Raw genomic sequence first — 22,553 nt, 5'->3', positions numbered from 1 at the left:
CAACTGAAATGACCACGTTATGATCCTGCCTTCCAGGTGCAAGTTTAAAATGGATGTTTCCTTCATGTGCTACACAGGGAGTTCGCTCACAGGTGTTCAGAACACATCAGGCTCACTTCCCCATGCTTCCTATGCAGCCAGCTCTATCAATCTCAGCTTACCCATTTGAAGTGTCTTCTCTTAGAAAAGACACTGTCTAGACTTCTCACAAGCAGAGATGAGACTGGGCCTGCCAAAAGTTAAAAGACAAAGGCCTTTGCAAGCTATGACCTGGATATAGTTTAGCGTTCTGTCCCAGAGTGAAATACGCTGTTTCATTAGCCCCAAACTTAGTAGTTTATTTTATTTTTCATTTGTCTTTTATTTTAATGTGGTTTCTGCGGTATGGAGCCAAGTTTCCTTCTCCATAACATTTACTTATTTATATCATTTCTATACTGCCCAGTAGCCAAAGCTCTCTGGGCGGTTCACAAAAATTAAAACCATAGAGTGCAGCATAAAACAATATAAAATATGAAAGTTTTAAAACCACAATATAACAGTGCAACCAGAATAAAACCTAGCAGCAACGCAGTAATCTAAAATACAGATTTAAAACACCAGAGTTAAAAGATTAGGAAGCTAAAATACTGGGAGAATAAAAAGCTCTTCACCTGGCACTGGAGGGAGTACAACATAAGCACCAGGTGAACCTCTTTAGGGAACTCATTCCACAGCTGGGGGGCCTCAGCAGAAAAGGCCCTCTTCCTGGTAGCCATCTCCCTCACTTCCTTTGGTGGGGGCTCCCAGAGAAGGACCCCTGAGGATAATCTTCTGGGCAGACACATATGGGAGGAGGCGATCTTTCATATAACCTGGCCCCAAGTTGTTTAGGGCTTTGAATGTTAATGCCAGCACATTGAATTGGGCTCAGAAATGGACTGGCAGCCAGTGCAGCTAGAAAAGTCCTGGTGTAATGTGATCTCGTTGACCAGTCCCTGATAACAATCTTGCTGCCCTATTTTGGACTATCTGAAGTTTCTGGATTGTTCCCTTATCTGCAGCTTCTCTGTCTTCTTCTGCCAACTCTACAGACAGCCTTTATAGCCAGTGCGAGGGCCCTCACCCACCACGAAAGCCAGGAGATGTTTCCTTAGATGTTTCCTTTTTGCTGGTGTTGTTCTGTGTCACATACACTGATGGCAAAGAATTGGAATGGGTGTTCAAAGCCAAGATCCACCACTCTTAATCATAAAGACGAGCTTAACCCTGAGGGCACGTTCATGACTCAGTTGTATTTGGGTTAGCTCTTGGATTATTTTAGACATTAAAATTGAGCTGATTATGGCAACCGCAGGGTGGCACCTCCCTCAGTTGAAAGGAAGTGACTTGTGTGGGTTTTGGCAGATCTTTCCTTGCCACACAGGTGCCTGTTAGTGCATGGATTCATTAAGAGACCCAAATTGATTCTGTTCCACTGGTTTTTGCTGGGTGACTTGTAATGTGATCTTATTAGATTTTAAATCATCCTGACTTGCTCCGAATGAGTGATTGATTCATGATGAAGGCCAGATGCTCAATTAACTGCTCCAGCTCTTCGCTGGCCCCCTCCGCCCCTTTCCCAGGTCTTGGTTACTGTGGTGGTGGCATCATTACAAAACAGCCAAGTTGCAGCAGATAAGTCCAAGCCTGTCTGGTCCATTATGCGCACGTATCCCTAGTTGCCTCTAACAAGTCAGCTTCAAGGTCAACGGCTGTCAGCGGATTCTCAGCATGCAATCAAAATCTTCCATTCCTGACCCATCAGCTGCACAGCAGTGGAATCCCACCCATGAACAGAAGAAGGGTGTAATTAACTCATCAAGCAAAATTAGCATAGGGAGACTGTGATGTGGTCTGATATTTAGCCAGGATCCCGAGACCTTTTGACGCACTATTCCATTGCTAATTCTAGGAGAACGAAACGAAGGAGAATTTAAAACACTCCTGAAAGCCTTTGTCTCCAGGTTCGGAGAGCATCTTCTCCAGATGCTGCTGAGGGGAAGAGAGGCTCATCCATGCAGCTGGGTCAAAGATGATTGCCTTAACTCAATGCTGAATTAAAAAGCGGAGTCAGTTTCCAGGATTTCCTTTCAAGAAACGATATATGTGACCCATTCTGAGTGATGGCCATTCTGACCTATTCCAGGGTTGCTTCTGTGGGAATCGTTGCAAAAAAGTCACAATGTTGATGCAATGCATTTATCTGGCAGTTGCCTATAGAAAGGGGAGGCAATTTACATCAAAAAGATTGAGCCCTGCTTCTGCCCACATGACCTGCAGATAGCTTACATGCAGGATATCAAGGGGATCTTGCTGTCTGAGCTTTTGCTCAGTTGGGAGCATCCCCCAGCTAGGTCTTGGTAGACTCGCACTGGACCCTTGTACAGCCCAGCTCCACTTGAGCAATGCTTTGTGTCTACGTCTTGGATGAAGGAATGGCAAAGCAGTTTAAACTTTTGCATCAGGAAAAATTTCCTGACTGTTAGAGCAATACAATACAATGGAACCAATTACCTGGGGAGGTGGTGGGCTCTCCCACGCTGGAGGCATTCAAGACGAGGCTGGACAGCCATCTGTCAGGGATGCTTTGACTTGGATTCCTGCATTGAGCAGGGGGTTAGACTCGATGGTCTTATAAGCCCCTTCCAACCCTACTATTCCATGATTTTATGAAGCTGGACAGCCATCTGTCAGGGATGCTCTGACTTGGATTCCTGCATTGAGCAGGGGGTTAGACTCGATGGTCTTATAGGCCCCTTCCAACCCTACTAGTCCATGATTTTATGAAGCTGGACAGCCATCTATCAGGGATGCTTTGACTTAGATTCCCGCATTGAACAGGGGGTTGGACTTGATGGTCTTATAGGCGCCTTCCAACGCTACTGTTCTATGATTCTATGATTCTAAGTTGCGTAACAATATAACCAAACAAACCCCCCCCCAATCAAATATGAGACTCATGGCTCATTTGGCATTGACATGGTAGACACCAAGCAATAGGCTAATGATTTGGGAAACTTGCCTGTGTTGAAAGGCTCTCTGTGTCTGATGGCCATTTAATAGATGCTGTCATGCGGTAGTTCTAGGGACTATGTGATAGCAGGGCCAGTGTGAGTTAAATTCTCCTTTTAGAAGTGAAATAGCGGTCTGTAGGTCATGTGACTTGATGCCTGAATGGTTTGGGTTTGGGTTGGGAGGGGTCACACTCAGGCTGAAACTATGTGATATGTTAAATACATAGCATGCACCTGACCCTCTCCTTTCTTACTCTAAAGTAAGCATGCGGGCCCCAATCTTGTCAGGACCACTATGCATGGGGAGGGGAGGTTTAAACCTTCCCTCCAAGCCACTTGCTTTCTGAAATCCCCTTCCCCATCCCCAGGTAAGAGTAAAAAAGTGAAGGAAAAAAACCCTCCATTGACATCAAAGAGGAGGTTAGCTGCAAGCTATATATTTAGGATGCAATCCTATGCATGTTTAGACAGAAAAAAGTCCTACAACTCCCAGCATACAACTCCCTACAACTCCCAGCAATGCTGGAAATTGTAGGACACTTTTCTTGTCTAAACATGCATAGGATTGCACCCTTTATGTATCATGTAGTTTGACCCCTAGGCGTTCACAGATCCCATTCTGGTCTTACTGCCATGAATTATTCACAAAGGCCCATATTGGAGGAGAAAGTATTTGGCACATTGGTCCCAGGGAAAAGCAAGCCAGTTTGTGGTTGTGCATCTACATGCTTTGGAGCTGTGCGAAGTCATGAAATCAGAAGGGAAATGCACGGACGCCAACTCGATTCCCTAGTTTCCAGAGTCCAACCATGCTGAAATCTCCACTAGGATGCTGAAGCATCCTCTCCAGCACTGTAGAGGCACGTAGCACAACAAAAGACAAATTCTTCTTGCTTAACCCCTCAAGAAGAGGAGGACCTAGCGAGACACAGAGGACATTCTTTGAGTCATGGATCCACATCCCATTCTCGAAGTAGCTCTTTGAGTGTGTGCTTCCCTCTATGCCACCACCTGCTGATCCGAAGTCTGTTTTCTTCCCTTTGTTAGACCCTGTGCAGCGGCAGGCCTCTCAGCTGCAATTGTCTTAAACGCATTACCTGGCCCTTTGAATTCCCCAGCTCCATTCCGGGCTACGAAAAGCTCAGCCAGTAAAATTTATACCTCTAGACCGCTGAAATACTACCTGATGGGCACTTCTAATTCCAGGAAATATCTGGCTGGCTTTTTAATAAGGCTGTGGGAGCCAGACCCTGGCTCTGCATTGGTGCACACTTTCAATCTATGTGGGCTGTGCTCATGCATAAAAGAGGCTTGTGCCCTTCAAAGAAAGTCATTCTTCTAGAGGAGATATTCCTGGCGAGACAGCAAAAGAAAGGAGAGTTTGAGACCGGTATGCCAAAGGCTCCCACCGCCTTGAGGTGCCAGTGGAAGCCAGTTCAAGCACTCAAGTCATGGCTTTTAGTCGACATTTTTGCAGAGCAAGAAACAGAAAGGAGGCTTGAGCCAAGAACAAGAGAAGGTTCTGTTCTGATCTTCTGGGGACGAGGAGCAGATCAGAGCAGAAATGTCTCCTGTTCTTGGTCTGACGCAAGGTTATAGGTTCTATGCCTCCGCTTAAGCGCTTAAGGGAGGAGCACTTAAGCATCTAAAATGTATTCTTGAGGTCAGCTTAACAGCCTGTCCCAAACCAGTGCTCTCCAGATGTGTTGGATGACAACTCCCAAAATTCCCCAGGCAGGCTGGGGGAATTATGGGAGTTGTCATCCAACACATTCAGAGAACACCATGTTGGAGAAGCCTGGCATAAAACCTGGCTGGGGAATGCTGGGAATTGTAGGACATTTTTTTTCTGTCTAAACATGCATAGGATTGCACCTTAAGAAACGTAAGGTGTGACGTGAATGTAGGAAACCCAGGTTCACTTCTGCATAAGGAGATCATAGGCCCTGAGGGATTTTTTTTTTGGCGAGGCCACAAGACAACACTTGATTTCCAAGTCGGTGGAAGGAATATGTGAGTCTTCGCTAGCTTGGGACCTGGAATAGCTGCAAATGCATTTCCATTTCTCCGTAACCCCAGGGCTGAGTTAACTAGCGATTTCCTCCAGTACAAATAACTGCTTAGGCAATTGCTTCACTATGGGGTTATGTGGGGGTCCTTTTCTTTTCAATGTGTGCCCAATACAGCCCCACACCCCTTCAACGAAATGCAAACCTTGCATTTGGCCAGATTTGCCAGGATCTTTGGAACAGAGGAAGCTGCCTTATACCAGACCAGACTGCTTGTCCATCTAGCTGGGTGGATTGCTGTGACTGGCAGGGACTCTCCAGGGTCTCAGGCAGAAGGGGAGGGGGATGTCTTCTCCATCACCTGCCACCTGACGCTTCTAACTGAAGGTGCCGGGATTGAACCTGGGACCGTCTACCTGTGCTCTGCTCCTGAGCGAAGCTCCCTCTCCTATTATGGTGCACATTTATGGTGCCACATAAATAAACAGAGCAGAGGAATAAATGGTTTCTGTGTGAAAGAATGGCTCTTCCACCGCCTCAGTTTCACCTTCTCGTGGGTAAAGTCTGCAAATGATGTATCAAACAGTGTGGCTCACAGCCATAGCATTTACTAAGCAATTAAGGCTGCACTCTTACGCGCATAGACTAGGGAGTGATTCCTGGTGACGTTAGTGGGACGTACGTCCAAGTAGACATGCCTAGGCTCAGGCCGTGAGTATTCTTGTTATGGGAAACAGCTTTGCAGTGAATTGAAAGGTAAACTAGCTCAGCTGTTAAGTTTCAAAGGGTCTGAACATGTCAGGCTTCCGATCCTTGATTTCAAAATCAATACAAGCAAATTATTCTTTCCTCGATGAAACGGAGCGGGCACTCGGCGGTTGAGCTGCTTTGTTATCTGAAGGCTAAGGTGGATGTCGGGAAGAGTGAGTTTTCCGGTGCTTTCAAACATTTCGGAAGTTTTCAAACGCTGAACGCTCAAATTCACGCTCAGAACTCTGACATCTCGCACAGCTGGGAAAGGAAGGTCTGGGAGGGGTGCCCCATAGGGGTGATGGTGGAGTTGATCAGCCTTCCCAGAGCTGCTGGTTCTCCCATCGCTCCAGCTGTGCGTGAGGCAGTGTGTCTGGGAAAGGTGGCAGCAAAGAGACAGCACCATTGTTTTCTTTGCTTCTACAAATGAGCAGTCCTGGGCTATTGCTGGGCCCACACACAGGCCCAGAATCACACAGGGAAGGGCCACGATGAATTGGTCAGTACGCAGACAAAGCTGGCAGTAATTGTGAGGCCAGCTTGGTGGCCCATGGCAGCCATCGTGTTGTAGAGCTTCCTCTGCTTTCCGAGTGAGTTGGCAGAGGGCGTCCTCCCTTCTCAGAAACGCATCTTCATGTTTTGCACTCTCACCTCAAGCCCAGCATTTTGGGAACATGGTTCCCCCCACTTCTCCCTTTATTTATTCATTTGACCCAAGGCAGTTTACGATTTTTAAATATTGAAAAAAAAACAACCCACGTGTTACCAAAACACACACACCAAAAAGTCAGAATATACTTCTCTCAGGCTGACTGAAGGTCTCTTCAGGAGCTGATGGCCCAAGCCCCCTGGCTGGGCTTCCTCACTTCTGCCTTCCCTCAGGGCACACAAGTCTTAAGTGGCCCCAGGGAAGCTGGGGGAGAGGCTGCCCCAATAGTCCTCTCAGGTCACTGATGGTCCCTTCAGGAGCCGATGGCATGAGGACTTCAGTAGCCCCAGGGAAGGTGCTAAGCAATCCCTGATTTTAGAACATTTCCCAGAGTTCCCCTCAGAAGGCTCATTCTTCAGCAGTTACCTCAGGCATTGTGTTGACTGGCACATGGCCTACTCCAGCTTTGAGGGGCCTTTTGCAAGGTGCCCTCTGGTGCCCTGCACTCCGATATCAGAGGGCCCCCTGGCAGGCTACTTGCTAGCACCAGTGGGAGGCATTGGCAGTGGCAGGCATCAGAGCCAGGCGACTGAGCACTTCTGTTTTGATTTCCCACAATGCTCAGTGCAAGCCAAGGGAGAGGCCAGCTTGGCCCATCCATCGACCAGAGAAGGAGCAGTTGCAGGGATCTCACTTCCCCCTCCCTGCCAGAAAGAACATCCAGCTCCAACCACCGGTTGCCCTGGGACTTGCCGGGAAAAGAACACTTTGGTCCCATCCACTGACCTAAGGAACAGGAGTGTAATTCAAGCAAAAACACCAGCTTTACAGTGAAATTGTGTTGGATCTCAAGGCTGCACTTTCCAGCCTTTATGACCTAGGGATCAATGCCAGTGATGACTCCAGGACATCCGCAGCATTTCTGTCAGACCACAACCAGCTGTAGATGCTTTGCTCCAGACTGAAGAGCAGGATTGCCCCAGCACTGCTGTCTCTGATATGCCAGGGAGAAAAGAATGGGGAAGAAGTTACGTTGTGAAAAGCATGTTTGATTGTTGATTTAGGCCTGTACTTTCATGGGTAGGAAGTTCTCTCTTCAAGGGAGGTAATCGAGGCAAAGCCTTGATTTTTCAGTTTAGTGACAAGAGATAATTACTGCAAGATTGATCATTCGCCAGAAGTACTGAAGCAAATAAATTGCTCAGTACCCATTGCAAGGCGAGAATGGCGGCTAAATGGGAAATGGCGGCTAGGCCGGCCGGCCCATAATTTGGCTTGATGAAGCATCCACATGGGCATGGTGTTAATGTGCTATTGATATTCAGCCAGCCAATTTCCCCCCGTGCAGATCAGGCTTTGACTCGTTAGAGCAGAGCTGGGCATCGCAGCGGCAAATGAAGAGGAAAATTGAAGTAATGTTGTATTATAAATTTATGATTTCATCTGCCTGACCTCGAGAAATGTTCTGTGATGGGATATATGGATGAGAACCACTATCTAGTCAGCTGTATATTTTGTCTTTGTTGTTGGAAGTGATGCAGTTTCAAGGAGGTGGGGAGCGTGGTCCTGGGGGGCGGAGGAGGGACACAGGTGGCCTTATTGTGTTCGTTGATCCCATCTGATTGGCTTCAGACCTCTCTTTCTCGTTTAGATCGAAGGAAGTTTGTAGCTTGTGTTTTCCTGGCCCCAGGTTCTTCTGAGTCTGGTTTTCTCACCAGTCTAAAAGCTCTGAATGCCTAATCCCTTTTACAGGTGGGCACTGAAACTGGGGGGCTGATTCCCATAACGTTAGTCTTCGTACTGCACCCTGAGAAAGGGCAAAATGTGAGGCCCAAACAAAGTGTTGATTTGCGTAATGTTACCCTCCCCATGACCCCTTTTAAGTAGGAACAGCCACTTCTAGAGAGGGGATCAAGATTGGAGAAACCCAGTTCTCTCCAGAGTCCCCCTTCCTCATTAGCTTTTCCCCTTTGTGAAGTTCCAGAAGTGTGTTGATGAGGCAAAACATGTGTTTCCCCACAAGAAGGGGGCACTTTGAGGGGAGCAGCAATTTGGAGCAGGGAAAGGGTTAACACTTTCCCTCCCGCCGTAACTGCAATTGCCTTCGTCCTTCTAGAACAGGGGCAGGCAACTTGTGGCCCAGGTGTGGCCTACAACTCCCATCAGCCGTAGCCAGCATAACCGGTGGTGAGGGCTGATGGGAGTTGTAGGCCAAAACACCTGAAGGGAAAAAGAGTTGCCCACCCCTACTCTAGAAGCCATTTCGCCGATATAAATACAACCATGAAGTAATGTTACATGCACCTGTGTGCAACATCTAGTTCGGACTAAAGGGTGATTCTCACCATTGTTTTTCCCATGTTGCTGTGTGTGTACCCTGGATCTGTACATATTATAAATCCCAATCGTGTTTCAGCACATCTTGAAAAGCTTGCACAAAGTGGATTGGAGGACCCAGGTTGAACCAGGACTGGCACACGTTCAGAACCATTTACAAGACTCGTTGGACGTTCATTGGAAGTCAACCAGCATTGAGTTCAAGCATGCTAAAAAAGATGATTGGAGGACTCAGCCCTGAATATGTTACTCTTTAGTACCAACCCGCACACAGGATCCAGCTCTGGAGAGTTAAGTGGAAGGGAAGCCATGCCATATCCTCCAACAGTCCACAGCTGAAAGTAGGGGCAAGCTTGCAACGCTGCAATTTTTATACCAGAGATTGCTGCCTTAGGCATTTCTTCTGCTTATTTCCCACACAACAATTGACCTGCAGCTAGTTAACCACCATTCAAAGTTAGCCTCCCCAACATGCAAAATGGCCAGCTGTGTAATATGTGGTGCCTTAACGTCCATGCGTGTGCATTGTACATGCATGTGCATCAGAGGCAAGACGTATTTGCGTACACCCCCCACTCAGAGATTGAATTTCTCGAGACCTTGGAATGGGAGCAGAACCCAGGAGAGGAGCAACTTCACAGTGCATACGAATTACCTTTTGACATGGTATTCCCAAAAGGCAAAAATAGGCTCAGTGATTTACCACAGACAGGTACCAAGAATCAGAGACTGACCCTGGTAAATAAGAAGAGTTGGAGCATATTCCGTAGACATGCATTCCACATTCAAACATTATATTTGCATGGGGATCACTTGCAGGAGAAGTGCCTGGAAAATTAAACTTGTGAACCTGCCCACAGACTCCTCTTGGAACAGAGTTGTATGTTCCATCTCTTTACTTTGAGAGCGACTGTATCGTTGCATCGTCCAGCCATTAATTGTTGGAAAACACCGCCTCAGATGCAGTATGGCAAACTCATTACCCCATTGACCCCAAAGCGAGCCCTTGTTAAGGAGCAAAATAGTAACTGATTCAGAATGGCACTTGATTGTGATTATTTTTCGGTCCTGCTGGCTGCTGCCACCTCCATTGGAAATACGTTCATCAATATTGCTGTTTGAAGAGAAACGGTTTGCAAAACTTACCTCCGCATGATTCCGATAAATTTCTGGCAGAATTACATTGGGAAAATGCATCTTAAGGAGACAAACAGAACGTTCGCATGCATTTAAAGCTACAGTGCCTTGTTTGGCCATCACTGTTTTGTATGGTGTACTCAGATCCATCCCTTCATAATTAGTAATCAAAATTCATTCAAGCGTTTAATGTTCCACCTCTAAATGATGATTAATAGCAAACAATATGGACGTCTAAATCTCATCTGAAATGGAGGGGACATGCTATGTTGGCAAAATAATTCAGCATGTTGCATTGCGGCTCGACAGCTTTGTAAAAACGAACACAATTGGAGGGATGAACCCCCGGCAAAAGAACAAATATTATATTAGGCAACAGTGTGCTTAGAGCTTGAGCCAGGTTAAAATCAATGGAAAGATTCCCCCAGATCTGGATTAGATCCATAATAAAACACAGAAAGCACTTTCACATTAAGCCCTTGCCCTCTTCAGGAGCAGAGGTTGGCTACATGCATCCAGCGGGGGTGGGGATTATGCTAGGCTAGTTCCCGCACTGCGTGGCAGAGCATGATGGGTCTACTAGTGGGTCGCAAGAAACAAATGTGATGATTGAAGCTCCTGGGAGGCCAAAGGGATTGGAGAGGGGGGGTGCGTACTGTCTCTCTGCATGATTTAGTGCTCTGTCATTGCCACTGCTGGGGGCAGATAGTTCTGTATCGGCTACGACTGAATGATCCAATCACCTTCCATGCAGAGCTGGCATGAAATTACCAGTGGGCATCCACAAAAGAGGATGCCCGTTGCCACCCTTCATGACTCACTGCTTTGGCCTTGTCTCCTTCCAATCAGCCTCTGCTGGCCTCAGGTGTATGCAAACTATGTCCAGAAAAATAGCCTCCATTACAATCAAACCACATCTCAACGTTATTTGGAGCACAGTTTGAAAAACATCCCCAATGTAAGCCCAATGGCTCATTGAGACAGTCATGTTTTCACTACCTGCCACAAGCATGGGAAGCAATGGTACCTTTATCGGTGCCATAACAAGAAAGGCCCTGTCTCTGGTGACTGCCAGCTGCTCTTCTGATGGCAGTGGGACACACAGAACAAGGCACCCAATGTTACTCTCAGCACTCAGATTTATATCTCTTCATTTCTGTTATTAGCCCCTTTGATTTGTTTGCTGGAAAACCAGGTTATTAAAAAGAAAAAGAAAAAGAGGCAGGCAATGGTGGAAGCCCTAGTACATGAAACCTAGGGCTCTGTCAACTGCATATAAAATAAACTACACCCTTATCTGGATGGAGATAGCCTAGCTACAGTTATCCATGCTCTAATAACCTCTCGTCTGGATTACTGCAATGTGTTATACCTGGGGCTGCCTTTCAAAACTGTCTGGAAACTTCAGCTAGTTCAAAATAGGGCAGAAAGATTGTTAACAGGGACTGGTCAACAAGATCACATTACGCCAGTACTTTTCCAGCTGTGCTGGCTGCCAGTCCGATTAAAAATGCTGGTATTAACCTTCAAAGCTCTAAACAACTTGGGGCCAGGTTTTCTGAAGGATCGCTTCCTCCCATATGTGCCGTGCCCAGACCCAAAGATTATCCTCAGGGGCCCTTCTCTGGGAGCCCATGCCAAAGGAAGTGTAGTGTAGTGGTGAGAGTGACGGACTGGGAGCCGGGAGATCCGGGTTCTAGTCCCCACTTGGCCATGGAAGCTCACTGGGTGACTTTGGGCCAGTCACAGACTCTCAGCCCAACCTACCTCACAGGGTTGTTGTTGTGAGGATACAACGGTGAGGAGGAGGATAATGTAAGCCGCCTTGAGTTCCTTGCGAGAGGGAGAAAGGCGGGGTATAAATGCAATAAATAAATAAATAAATACGAGGAGGAGGACCTTTTCTGCTGTGGCCCCCCAGCTGTGGAATGAGCTCCCTAGAGTGGTTCGCCTGGTGCCTATGTTGTTCTCCTTCTGGTGCCAGGTGAGGACCTTTTCATTCTCCCAGTATTTTAGCATTTTAGCTTCTTAATCTTTTAGCTCTGGTGTTTTAAATATGTATTTTAAATCTCTGCATTGCTGCTAGGTTTTATTCCGATTGTACTGTTATATTGAGGTTTTAAGCTTTTATATTTTATATTGTTTTATGCTGCACTTTGTGGTTTTAATTTTTGTGAACCACCCAGAGAGCTTCAGCTATTGGGCAGTATAGAAATGAAATGAATAAATAAATAAAATAAACTGAATTCTTCAGTTATTTATATCCCGTCTTTGCTAAAAAGTTCAAGTCGGCTAACAAAAAAGACTACATAAATGTAACAAAATACAAAGGAAAATTACAAAAAGAGTGAAAGCCCCATCATCAAAGAGGAGAAACGAGTAGCAGAAGACCAGCAGATAAAAACAACTACGAGAAGTGAGAATTATGAGATGTAAGAAGTAATAGATTCAGGAAAGTACTCGGGTCTCTTAAGGTTTGAACCTCACATTTGAACAAATAAAGGCAGGCCATAAACATCCTTGTCTTACACAGGGAGGAGGTCACAGTGTCAGACGGTTCTCCATAATGGCCAGCCCCATCAGAAAGACAGCCTGCAAAACCCAGGAGCATCAGGTGATGCTGCCTTATGCTGAATCAGGCATTGATTCATCTAGGCCAGCATTGTCGACACTGACCGGCAGCAGCTCTCCAGGGTCTCTGGCAGGGGTCTTTCCCAGCCCTGTCCGGAGATGCTGAGGACTTTCTGCCTGCGAAGCAGGTGCTCTACAGTATGCCAGCTGGGGATAATTGGAGTTGTAGTCCAGCACACCTGAAGGGCACCAGGTTGGGGTAGGCTGCTCTACAGTTCAATCAACGCCCAAAATAATTGTTTTCATATTACCCTTCCGAGCAAATACCATGTGGATTTAAGGTGGAATTAGAGATTTTCTCTGCAAATGCATGTTCCCACAATGCACATCAGCTAGTAGAGCAGGAAAGCAGGGTGGGGGCAGGAAGAAGGGGGCTTAACCCACCCTGCATCTACCAAGTCTCCCCATCCAATATCTCCCAAGGCTGTTTTCTCGTTAGCGGGCTCCAAACCCATTAAAACCTACCAGAGAGAGGGATATTGCAGATTCACCCCGTGAACAGCTCCAGCCCCCACATTAGCGCTACGAGAGATACACGGGAACTCCATGTTTCTCTTGCAATATTTGGTGTCACTCTCAAAGCCACCAGAATATGCTGTTGAGATGCTGCAGGTGCTTCTGTCTGTGCTCCATGAAAAATTAATTGCGGTCACTTGGTTGAATTTTAGCATCCCGTAAAATTAAACCTCTTGGTCTTCCCAGCTCCTTGCTCTCGCTGCCTCTGACTCTTGGATGCGTTAACAGTTGTCCTTCACACTCTCGGGATGAAACATTACTAGTACCTTAATCTCCAACTGTCAATAGTTCTGAAGCAAAGTACATTTGTTGTAAGCTCTCCAAATGTCAGAGCAAACCTGTGTTATGTGCTTAGCCTTAGCGTTTGGCATTTACTCTTCCCAGCTGAGAAAAGTAGGCAGAGTCCTTGGACTTGAGCAACTGGAATGCATTTTAATTATGAGTAGCAGGCCTCAGACGTGAAGAGAAAGGGGAAGCCATCAAGCAAGTGATACCAGTCTCTAGATGTTTCATTTTTATGTTCATGTGATCAGGATGTAAACGAAAGCTTTTGCTGCAGTTCAGTTGGTGGGGTGACAAAGCAGCCGCCTCGGCCTCTCATCCGCAGTATGGCAAATATAATAGAGGCCTGCCTTATAGGGTTGTTCTAGGGATTATTCAGTATATCGCATGTGAAGCACTTTGAACACACCGGAGTCATATATAAATACCAAGGGCAGCATCCAAGTCAGCACTAGTGATAATGTAAATTATGTTGCATAAGCATAGCGGGCGCAACAGGTTCCCCCCCTCCCCCCAGAAAAACCCCATTGCACCAGCTAATGCTATTGGAGTTGTGCTGGAGGTCACTTACACTAGTGCAACGTAATAATGTTAGAGCTAGTGTCGACTTGGATACTGCCCTAAACATTTACTTAGCATGAATTGGGTAGAAGAAGAGCAAATTACTGAATGCTTTGTGCAAAAATCAATTATCTTCTTCACCTGTCTTTGATGTAATTGTTTGCATGTGACATAAGAACCCAAGTTTTAAATCTTCTCTCTCTCTCTCTCTCCCCCCCTCCCCCTTCCCCTCCCCCCCTTTTTATTTTAAAAACACTTCTGCGTTCAAGGTTACCCGAATTTTGTCACAACCTACGGCCGAGGATATCCTGGCTTTGCCCCCAGTTACAGTTATCAGTTCCCAGGTATGTGAATCTTTTATACATCTTTAATACAAAGCAAAACAAAAACCCAATCAGTTAAGGCTACAACCCCAAACACAACTTACTAGGCAGTAATCCCTTTAGGACTTACTTCAGAGTAAAAACTTGCGTAGGGTTGCACTGGAAAGTCCCCGAATGAATGGGGACAAAAGAGTTTCTAAAAGCAGGACCTTAGGGGATGACAAGTTCCATCCATTTTCAGGTAACATACAGGGAAGTATTTTCTTTCCAGTATCCTTTAAAAAAAAAATTAGTACAAAGTTTACTCGGTGGGTGGAGGATGTTTTCACTCTGGGTGTTAATTGGTACTGGTTATTTTAAAACAGCCTTCTTAAAAAATAAAAGAAACTAACATTGGTCCTCTAGCTCTCTTTGTACAGAATACACTCTATAAAGTTGATGTATTTTCTGGTGTTGACTCAATTTGTTGTGTTATGCAGAAGGCACACTTTGTAGAGACGAGGCTTCAGCCTAATGCTTTCCCCTTGTTTGTTTCTCCTACACTTTGCTTCAGATCTGCTGCATTTAGCTATCTCCATTCACTCTGAATTTAATACCGCTAGTCGTCACTCTGAGAACTCCTGAGGTTTTGAAATGGTAGGCTAGCTGGCTTTTAAACATCCCCTCCTGCCGATAATGAGCAACCTCTTCCATTTCATCTCTGCCGCTATCAACAGGCAGTCACTGAAACCAAATGCCCTGTATTTTGTTTTATGCCAGCAATGCTTCAAGCTTAAACTGGAGATGCCAGAAAGAGTTCGGTGTGTGTGGTTGTTCTCCCCCACCCCCGCCGCCGTGGCCCCCCCCCCACTCCCTGCCTCAGGATTTCTGGGGAAAGCTCTGAAGCCAATTTCTGACTGGTGAGCTTGCTGCGTGCTAATGGCAAGACCCACCTGGAGACCACAGCTAGGAAACTCTTGTGCTGCATGTTGAAATTCATTAATGCGTGTCATGAGTGCAAGGTGATGCCACCTTGCCCTGCATTCTGTAATTGCGTACAAGGGAAACGTTGGGAAAACAGCCTTGCTGGATTAATTAAGAAACCTAAGTTCAGCCATTTTCTTTTTTTTTTTAAGGCCCCCGCAGGAACAAAAAGGAAAAGTTGGAAAGCCTTTAGTAGAGAAATATTTTAGATCTCAAGGAAGCCAGTGCGACTTTAAACCATCTTTAAGGCAGTCTTCTCCAACCTGGTGCCCTCAGATGTGTTGGACAACAACTCCTGTCTTCCCAGTTGGCCATGTTGGCTTGGGATTATGGGAGTTGCAATCCAACGCAACAGGGAGCTTCTTCACACAGAGCTTTTATCCTACTATTGAGATTGCTCGCTCACTGAAGTTTGTGGGTCCTTTTCATGACGTCGTTAACCTCCAGGGCACATCCAGAGGTATCTCCTGGTTATTTCATCTCAAAAAGATCTGGAAATAATGACGTATCTTTAAGTTGGGAAGTTGCGCTATTAAAACAGCCACTAGATGGCCCTGTTTCATTGAGTTCTATGGAACCTTGACAATTAAAAGCTTCCCCTCTCAGCAATCATGTGGTCGCTGCTGTAAACACAGAAAGGCTCCACAACGGAAGGACTGCAGTTTTTTTCTTTAATGTAAAGGCTGCCAGGAAGGCACGAGGATGGAGAAGACTGAGCCAGGGTGATCTTCACTGTGAAACATAACTCTCCACCAGTAGCCAAGTTTCCCTGGTAAATAATTCCTGAATTCTGCAGCATCGGTACTTCCATTTTATCCTTATAGAATAAGGCCTGGCCAAATCCTTAAGCATATTTGAGCTTTTTCCTACTGACAGACAGAGACCCGATACATCCGTTGCTACAAATGTTGTGCCACCGTCACTGCCCTTACTACCATTCCTGCATAAACACATAGGGCCTAACTAGATGAGATGATGGAGATCTGTGCCCAGGGAAGTTTCTCCTTACAGGACAAGCAGCAGAAGGGGTGGGGGCAATTTCCATCAGGAAATTTGGCACTGTGGGAAAGGATTAACCCCAACCTTCTCCCAGTGTCGTGGCCTACCATGGCTACTGTTTCCTAAAAATTGTAGGTGGCTCCTGTCCTGTGGAACTCTCTGCCTCTGGAGGTCAGGCAGGCACCAACACTGGATTATTTTTGGTGCCTCCTGAAAACAGCTCTTTTCCAGGAAGCCGTCCTCAGTTAAGTAGCCTCGGCACTCTGTTCTTTAAAGAATTATTGTTGTTGTTATATTTATATCCTGCCTTTTTCCCAATACTGGGACTCAAGGTGGCTTTACATTAAAATTTGTACAATTAAAACCTATAAATAGAAGTATAAATAGAAGTATACAAAATAAAAAAAGACAAATAAATCATCGATAGTATTAAAACTGTATAAAATATCAAAACGTTAAAAGACAACAAGAAATATAGTATTTGTTGTTGTTGTTCAGTCGTTCAGTCGTGTCCGACTCTTCGTGACCCCATGGACCATAGCACAGTTCAAAGGCATCAATTCTTCGGCGCTCAGCCTTCCTTATAGTCCAGCTCTCACAGCCATATGTTGCTACTGGGAAAACCATAGCTTTGATTAGACGGACCTTTGTCGGCAAGGTGATGTCTCTGCTTCTTACTATGCTGTCTAGGTTTGCCATAGCTTTCCTCCCAAGGAGCAAGCGTCTTTTAATTTCATGGCAACAGTCACCGTCTGCGGTGATCTTGGAGCCCAAGAAAATAAAATCTGTCACTGCTTCCATTTCTTCCCCTTCTATATGCCAGGAAGTGATGGGGCCAGATGCCATGATCTTCGTTTTTTTAATGTTGAGTTTCAAACCAGCTTTTGCACTCTACTCTTTCACCATCAACAAGAGGCTCTTTAGATCCTCTTAGCTTTTTGCCATTAAGGTGGTATCATCTGCGTATCTGAGGTTGTTGATAATTCTCCCAGCAATCTTAATTCTGACCTCTGATTCATCCAACCCCGCATTTCTCATGATGTACTCTGCATATAAGTTAAATAAGCAGGGCGACAATATACAGCCTTGTCGTACACCTTTCCCAATTTTGAACCAATCGATTGTTCCATGTCTGGTTCTTACTGTTGGTTCTTGACCCTCGTACAGGTTTCTCAGGAGACAGGTAAGGTGGTCTGGTACTCCCATCACTTTAAGAATTTGCCACAGTTTGTTGTGATCCACACAATCAAAGGCTTTAGCATAGTCAATGAAGCAGAAATAGACATTTTTCTGGAATTCTCTTGCTTTCTCCATGATGCAGCGAATGTTGGCGATTTGATCTCTAGTTCCTCTGCCTCTTCGAAACCCAGCTTGTACTTCCGGTAGTTCTCGGTTCTCATACTGCTGAAGCCTAGCTTGTAGGATTTTGAGCATCACCTTGCTGGCTTGTGAAATGAGCGCAATTGTACGGTAGTTTGAACACTCTTTGGCATTGCCCTTCTTTGGAATTGGAATGTAAACTGACCTTTTCCAGTCTTGCGGCCACTGTTGAGCATTCCAAATTTGGTGGCATATTGAGTGCAGCACTTTAACAGCATCATCTTTTAGGATTTTAAATAGCTCAGCTGGAAGACTGTCATCTCCGCTAGCTTTGTTGTTACTAATGCTTCCTAAGGCCCACTTGACTTCACTCTCGAGGATGTTCGGCTCAAGTTTAGTGACCGCACTATCATGGCTATCAGGGACATTCAGATCTTTCCTGTATAGTTCTTCTGTGTATTCTTTCCACCTCTTCTTAATCTCATCTGCTTCTGTTAGGTCCCTGCCTTCTTTGTCCTTTATCATGCCCGTCTTTGCACAAAACGTTCCCTTGAGATCTCCGATTTTCTTGAAGAGATCTCTAGTCTTTCCCATCCTGTTGTTTTCCTCAATTTCTTTGCATTGTTCATTTAAGAAGGCCTTCTTGTCTCTCCTTGCTATTCTCTGGAAATCTGCATTCAGTTGGATATATCTTTATTTATTTATTTATTTATTGCATTTATATCCCACCTTTTTTCCTCTTGCAAGGAACCCAAGGCGGCTTACATTCTCCTCCTCCTCTCCATTTTATCCTCACAACAACAACCCTGTGAGGTAGGTTGGGCTGAGAGTCTGTGACTGGCCCAAAGTCACCCAGTGAGCTTCCATGGCCGAGTGGGGACTAGAACCCGGATCTCCCAGCTCCTAGCCCAACACTCTAGCCACTACACCACGCTGGCTCTATATCTTCCCCTTTCTCCCTTGCTTTTCGCTTCCCTTCTTTCCTCAGCTACTTGTAAAGCCTCATCAGACAGCCACTTGGCTTTCTTGCATTTCTTTTTCTTTGGGATGGATTTCGTTGCTGCCTCCTGAACAATGTTACGGACCTCCGTCCATAGTTCCTCAGGCACTCTGTCTATCAGGTCTAATCCCTGAAATCTATTCCTCACCTCCAGTGTATATTCATAAGGGATATGATTTCGGTCATACCTGAATGGTTTCGTGGTTTTCCCTACGTTCTTCAATTTAAGCCGAAATTTTGCAACAAGAAGCTCATGATCTGATTCACAGTCAGCTCCAGGTCTTGTTTTTACTGACTGTATGGAGCTTCTCCGTCTTTGGCTGCATAGTACATAATCAGTCTGATTTCGATATTGACCATCTGGTGATGTCCATGTGTAGAGTCGCCTCTTGTGCTGTTGGAAAAGAGTGTTTGCTATGATCAGCATGTTTTCTTGGCAAAACTCTATTAGCCTTTGTCCTGCTTCATTTTGTACACCAAGGCCATGCTTGCCTGTTATCCCGGTGATTTCTTGACTTCCTGCTTTAGCATTCCAATCCCTTATGATGAAAAGGACATTTTTTTTGGTGTTAGTTCTAGAAGGTGTTGTAGGTCTTCATAGAACCAATCAACCTCAGCTTCTTCGGCCTCAGTGGTTGGGGCATAGACTTGAATTACTGTGATGCTGAATGGTTTGCCTTGGATTCGAACTGAGATCATTCTATCGTTTCTGAGATTGTACCCCAGTACTGCTTTTCCCACCCTTTTGTTGACTATGAGTGCTACTCCATTTCTTCGAAGGGATTCTTGCCCACAGTAGTAGATATGATGGTCACCTGAATTAAATTCGCCCATGCCTGTCCATTTTAGTTCGCTGATTCCCAAGATGTCGATGTTCAATCTTGCCATCTCATGTTTGACCACCTCCAGCTTACCTTGATTCATTGATCTGACATTCCAGGTTCCTAAACAATATTGTTCTTTACAGCATCGGACTTTCTTTTCACCACCAGACACATCCACAGCTGAGTGTCCTTTCGGCTTTGGCCCAGCCGCTTCACTCTTTCTGGCGCTACTGGAAATCCCCTCTGCTCTTCCCCAGTAGTATATTGGACACCTTCCGACCTGAGGGGCTCATCTTCCGGTGTCATATCTTTTAGCCTTGAGATACGTTCAATGGGGTTTTCTTGGCAAGAATACTGGAGTGGGTTGCCATTTCCTTCTCCAGTGGACCACATTTTGTCAGAACTCTCTGCCATGACTTGTCCATCTTGGGTGGCCCTGCACGGCATAGCTTATGGCTTCACTGAGTTACGCAAGCCCCTTCGCCACAACAAGGCAGTGATCCATGAAGGGGATCATATAGTAAATATAGAAATATAGTATCCATCCATCCTATTCTCACAGGTCCAGACTAGCTAAAGAATAATTTTAAAGAGTAATTTTAATATCATGTTTCATTCTTCCTTTTATCTTTTGTTCATTTTATCTCCTGTTGTTCACCACCCCAGAATCTGTTTAGGCACAGAACGGTATACAAATGTTGTAAATAAATAAATAAATATTTAAGGAGTTGAAAGTTCTGTTATCATATCTCTGACATCTTGTCTAACTTGGCCCTTACCTCCAACCATTTGGAGATTAAAAGAGGGGCAATGTTTTGTACTTGCTACATCCCTAACCTCACTGCTTCCTCCTTCCTCTCTTGTTCTACGTTGTTAAAAGCTCTTCCCATCCATTGCGTGCTAGGTTAATTTACCCTACAGTCACCTCTCCCACATTGATTTAAAAACAAAGAGGGTGTTTGTTCCTGTAGACCAGGGGTGGGCAACTAATGTTTTGGCCTACAACTCCTATTCTTCTTCACCATTGGTTATGCTGGCTAGGGCTGATGGGAGTTGTAAGCCAAAACATCTGGAGGCCCACAAATTGCCCATCCCTACTTTAGACAAGGGTATGCTAGGAAAATGTATTGCTCTGCAAAGTGTGATCTGTAGTTCAGAATAAACGACAGCAGCTGCAACATGTGTGCGGTGCCTAATCATTCATATTCATGCATGCACAGTGGAGACAAGATGTGCCACACCTCCTGTCAGACATTTAACTTCTGCAGAACCGACAGCTTGGGTAACTCACACTTTGAGACTCTTTAGAAGAGCATCGCTGGACCCTTCCTCAAAAGGCAAAAATATGCAGTCAGTGGTATTTGTTTCTGGTCAAAAACCCGGGACTCTCCATGATAAATTGGGACCCTTCGAGCGCATGCAAGAGCAGTTCTTCCTCTTAACATAGGGCAATAATAAGGTTGCCCTTATTTCAGTTTGTAGCCCACTTCTCCGTTCTGCGGGAGTCAGTGGACTATTGTAAATCGGATTGAATATTTCATTTACAGTCTACCGACCACAGACATAAATAAAGATAGAATTAAATTAAAAGAGTTACACACATATAAAATACTCATTTATCAAAATGGGATCAGCCAACATTCCTGAATCATGGATGGTCAGGTCAGGATAGTTACCTTTAAAAATATCCAAATTTGCTCAGTCATTGAAATATTTAAGCCCTCGAGTAAAATTATCAGCAAAGACTCTACGGATCGTCCAGGAAAAGATGGCGTCATAGGGTATATATGTACATTAGATTGTTAAAATATAAGCTGAAAAATACCTTTGGTGCTTCTTCATCTTCAGTGACGGTGTCAGCCCAAAATGAAGGCGTTGCTCCAAAGGGAAGGGAGTTCCACAGCTGTGAACCAGCTGCAGTGTTTTTGGCCATCAAAGCTATGTATTCATAAGATAGAATTTCCTGAGCCATTTCAAAGACTGAACTGGGGAGCTGGGTGAGATCTTTTGTTAGCTATGTTGGCCAAGGCAATCCTGGACTTTAGATCTTATAGTCAAGCTAAACATGGTAGGCAAACATATGTGTTTCAACTCCCGTTGCTTTTTTAGAGGAGGTGATTTTTAACAGAAAAAGGTTGCTTAACTTTTTCTTTCTCCACCATTTTTGGGGGGTTTGGTGCAGCCACTCCTACCCCAATCTGGGTGGAATTCCAGATGTTTCTAAGACTAAACATTCATTTGGAACCGGTTTGGGGACAAAATCAGTTGGAGGGAGTTGCAGTCAAATTCTGCAGAGTCGTGGACTCTGTCCACAGATATGTTTGTCTAGCAATGCTTTTACTCCAAGGTAAATCTAATTTCCCTCCTGGCAAATTGGGAGGAGAGGAGCGCTGTCACATTGTCTCAGCCTTCATTTGCACCTCTCCCCCACCCCCAAACTGATAACATGAGAACATCTCACTCTAATCCTTTGTGACATAGGATTGCTTTTGGTATGTCAGCTCTGACATGGCATCATTTATCTCAACTAGCCTAGGGGCTTATGAGGAGTGTTTCAATAGCTGTCTCATCAACTTTCATTGCTGTATACATGGAGCAATAGATAAGGTTCCTCCTCCCCTTACATATCAGTCTATTTAGCTTCCAATTGCCTCCTTTGGTCAAATAAATGCAGCATGGCCTAACCTAGGGATGGGCAGAAAGTAGATCTCCACGTGCTTTGGACTTCAACTCTCAGCATTCATTACCGCTGGCCATGCTGGCAGGGGCTTCTGGGAGGTGAAGTCTGAAACATCTGGAGATCTACCTTCTGTCCACCCCTGGTCTAGCCAACTCTCATGGATATTAACTGAGGATGGAATTTATTTATTTATTTCCAATTATGTGTAGCCCACCTTTCACAATAGAAATCCTTCCAAGGTAGCTTATAACTAATATCAAGATACCTTCTTAAAAACCACAGTAAACAATAGCAAGTCATCCGAATCCTTCCCACAGGCTGCTAGTGGTAGGTGGGCCTGTACAGGGAGGGGAATGGTCTCGCAGGAAGTGTTCCCCTGATCCTTGTTCTCTGTGATGGAGCCCAGTTGTAAATCTCAGTATTCTGTGAAGTGCCACACAAGGTACCCGTATTATTTTATATTTCCAGTACATTTTAATGGAGTAGCAAAGGGAGCGATAGTTACAATGTCGATTGCAGGTTGTTGGGAATCAGCAT

The 22,553-nt window shown here is 45.2% G+C and overlaps 1 protein-coding gene and 1 long non-coding RNA gene across 9 annotated transcripts in view; one reads left to right on the top strand and one right to left on the bottom strand.

The window, feature by feature from the left end:
• Positions 1–21,339, bottom strand: part of LOC146334944 (uncharacterized) — a 68,132-nt gene extending 46,793 nt beyond the window's left edge. The window contains exons 1-2 of the long non-coding RNA XR_014786101.1: positions 21,162–21,339; positions 14,361–14,505 (exon numbers count right to left, since the gene is read on the bottom strand). This is a non-coding gene — a long non-coding RNA (uncharacterized LOC146334944). The remainder of the gene's footprint in view (positions 1–14,360; positions 14,506–21,161) is intronic.
• The window catches only part of MSI2 (musashi RNA binding protein 2), a 546,823-nt gene that overhangs the window by 438,359 nt on the left and 85,911 nt on the right, over positions 1–22,553 (top strand). For all 8 annotated transcript variants that reach the window (XM_084822450.1, XM_084822448.1, XM_084822454.1 and 5 more), the window contains one exon: positions 14,177–14,251. In XM_084822450.1, coding sequence (XP_084678576.1) covers positions 14,177–14,251 — 75 coding nt within the window. The remainder of the gene's footprint in view (positions 1–14,176; positions 14,252–22,553) is intronic.

This window comes from Heloderma suspectum, chromosome 16, assembly GCF_057233095.1.
Source record: "Heloderma suspectum isolate Gila_16-S chromosome 16, 16-S_ref, whole genome shotgun sequence".
NCBI classification, from domain to species: Eukaryota; Metazoa; Chordata; class Lepidosauria; order Squamata; family Helodermatidae; genus Heloderma; species Heloderma suspectum.
This window is presented reverse-complemented; position numbering and strand designations above follow the sequence as displayed.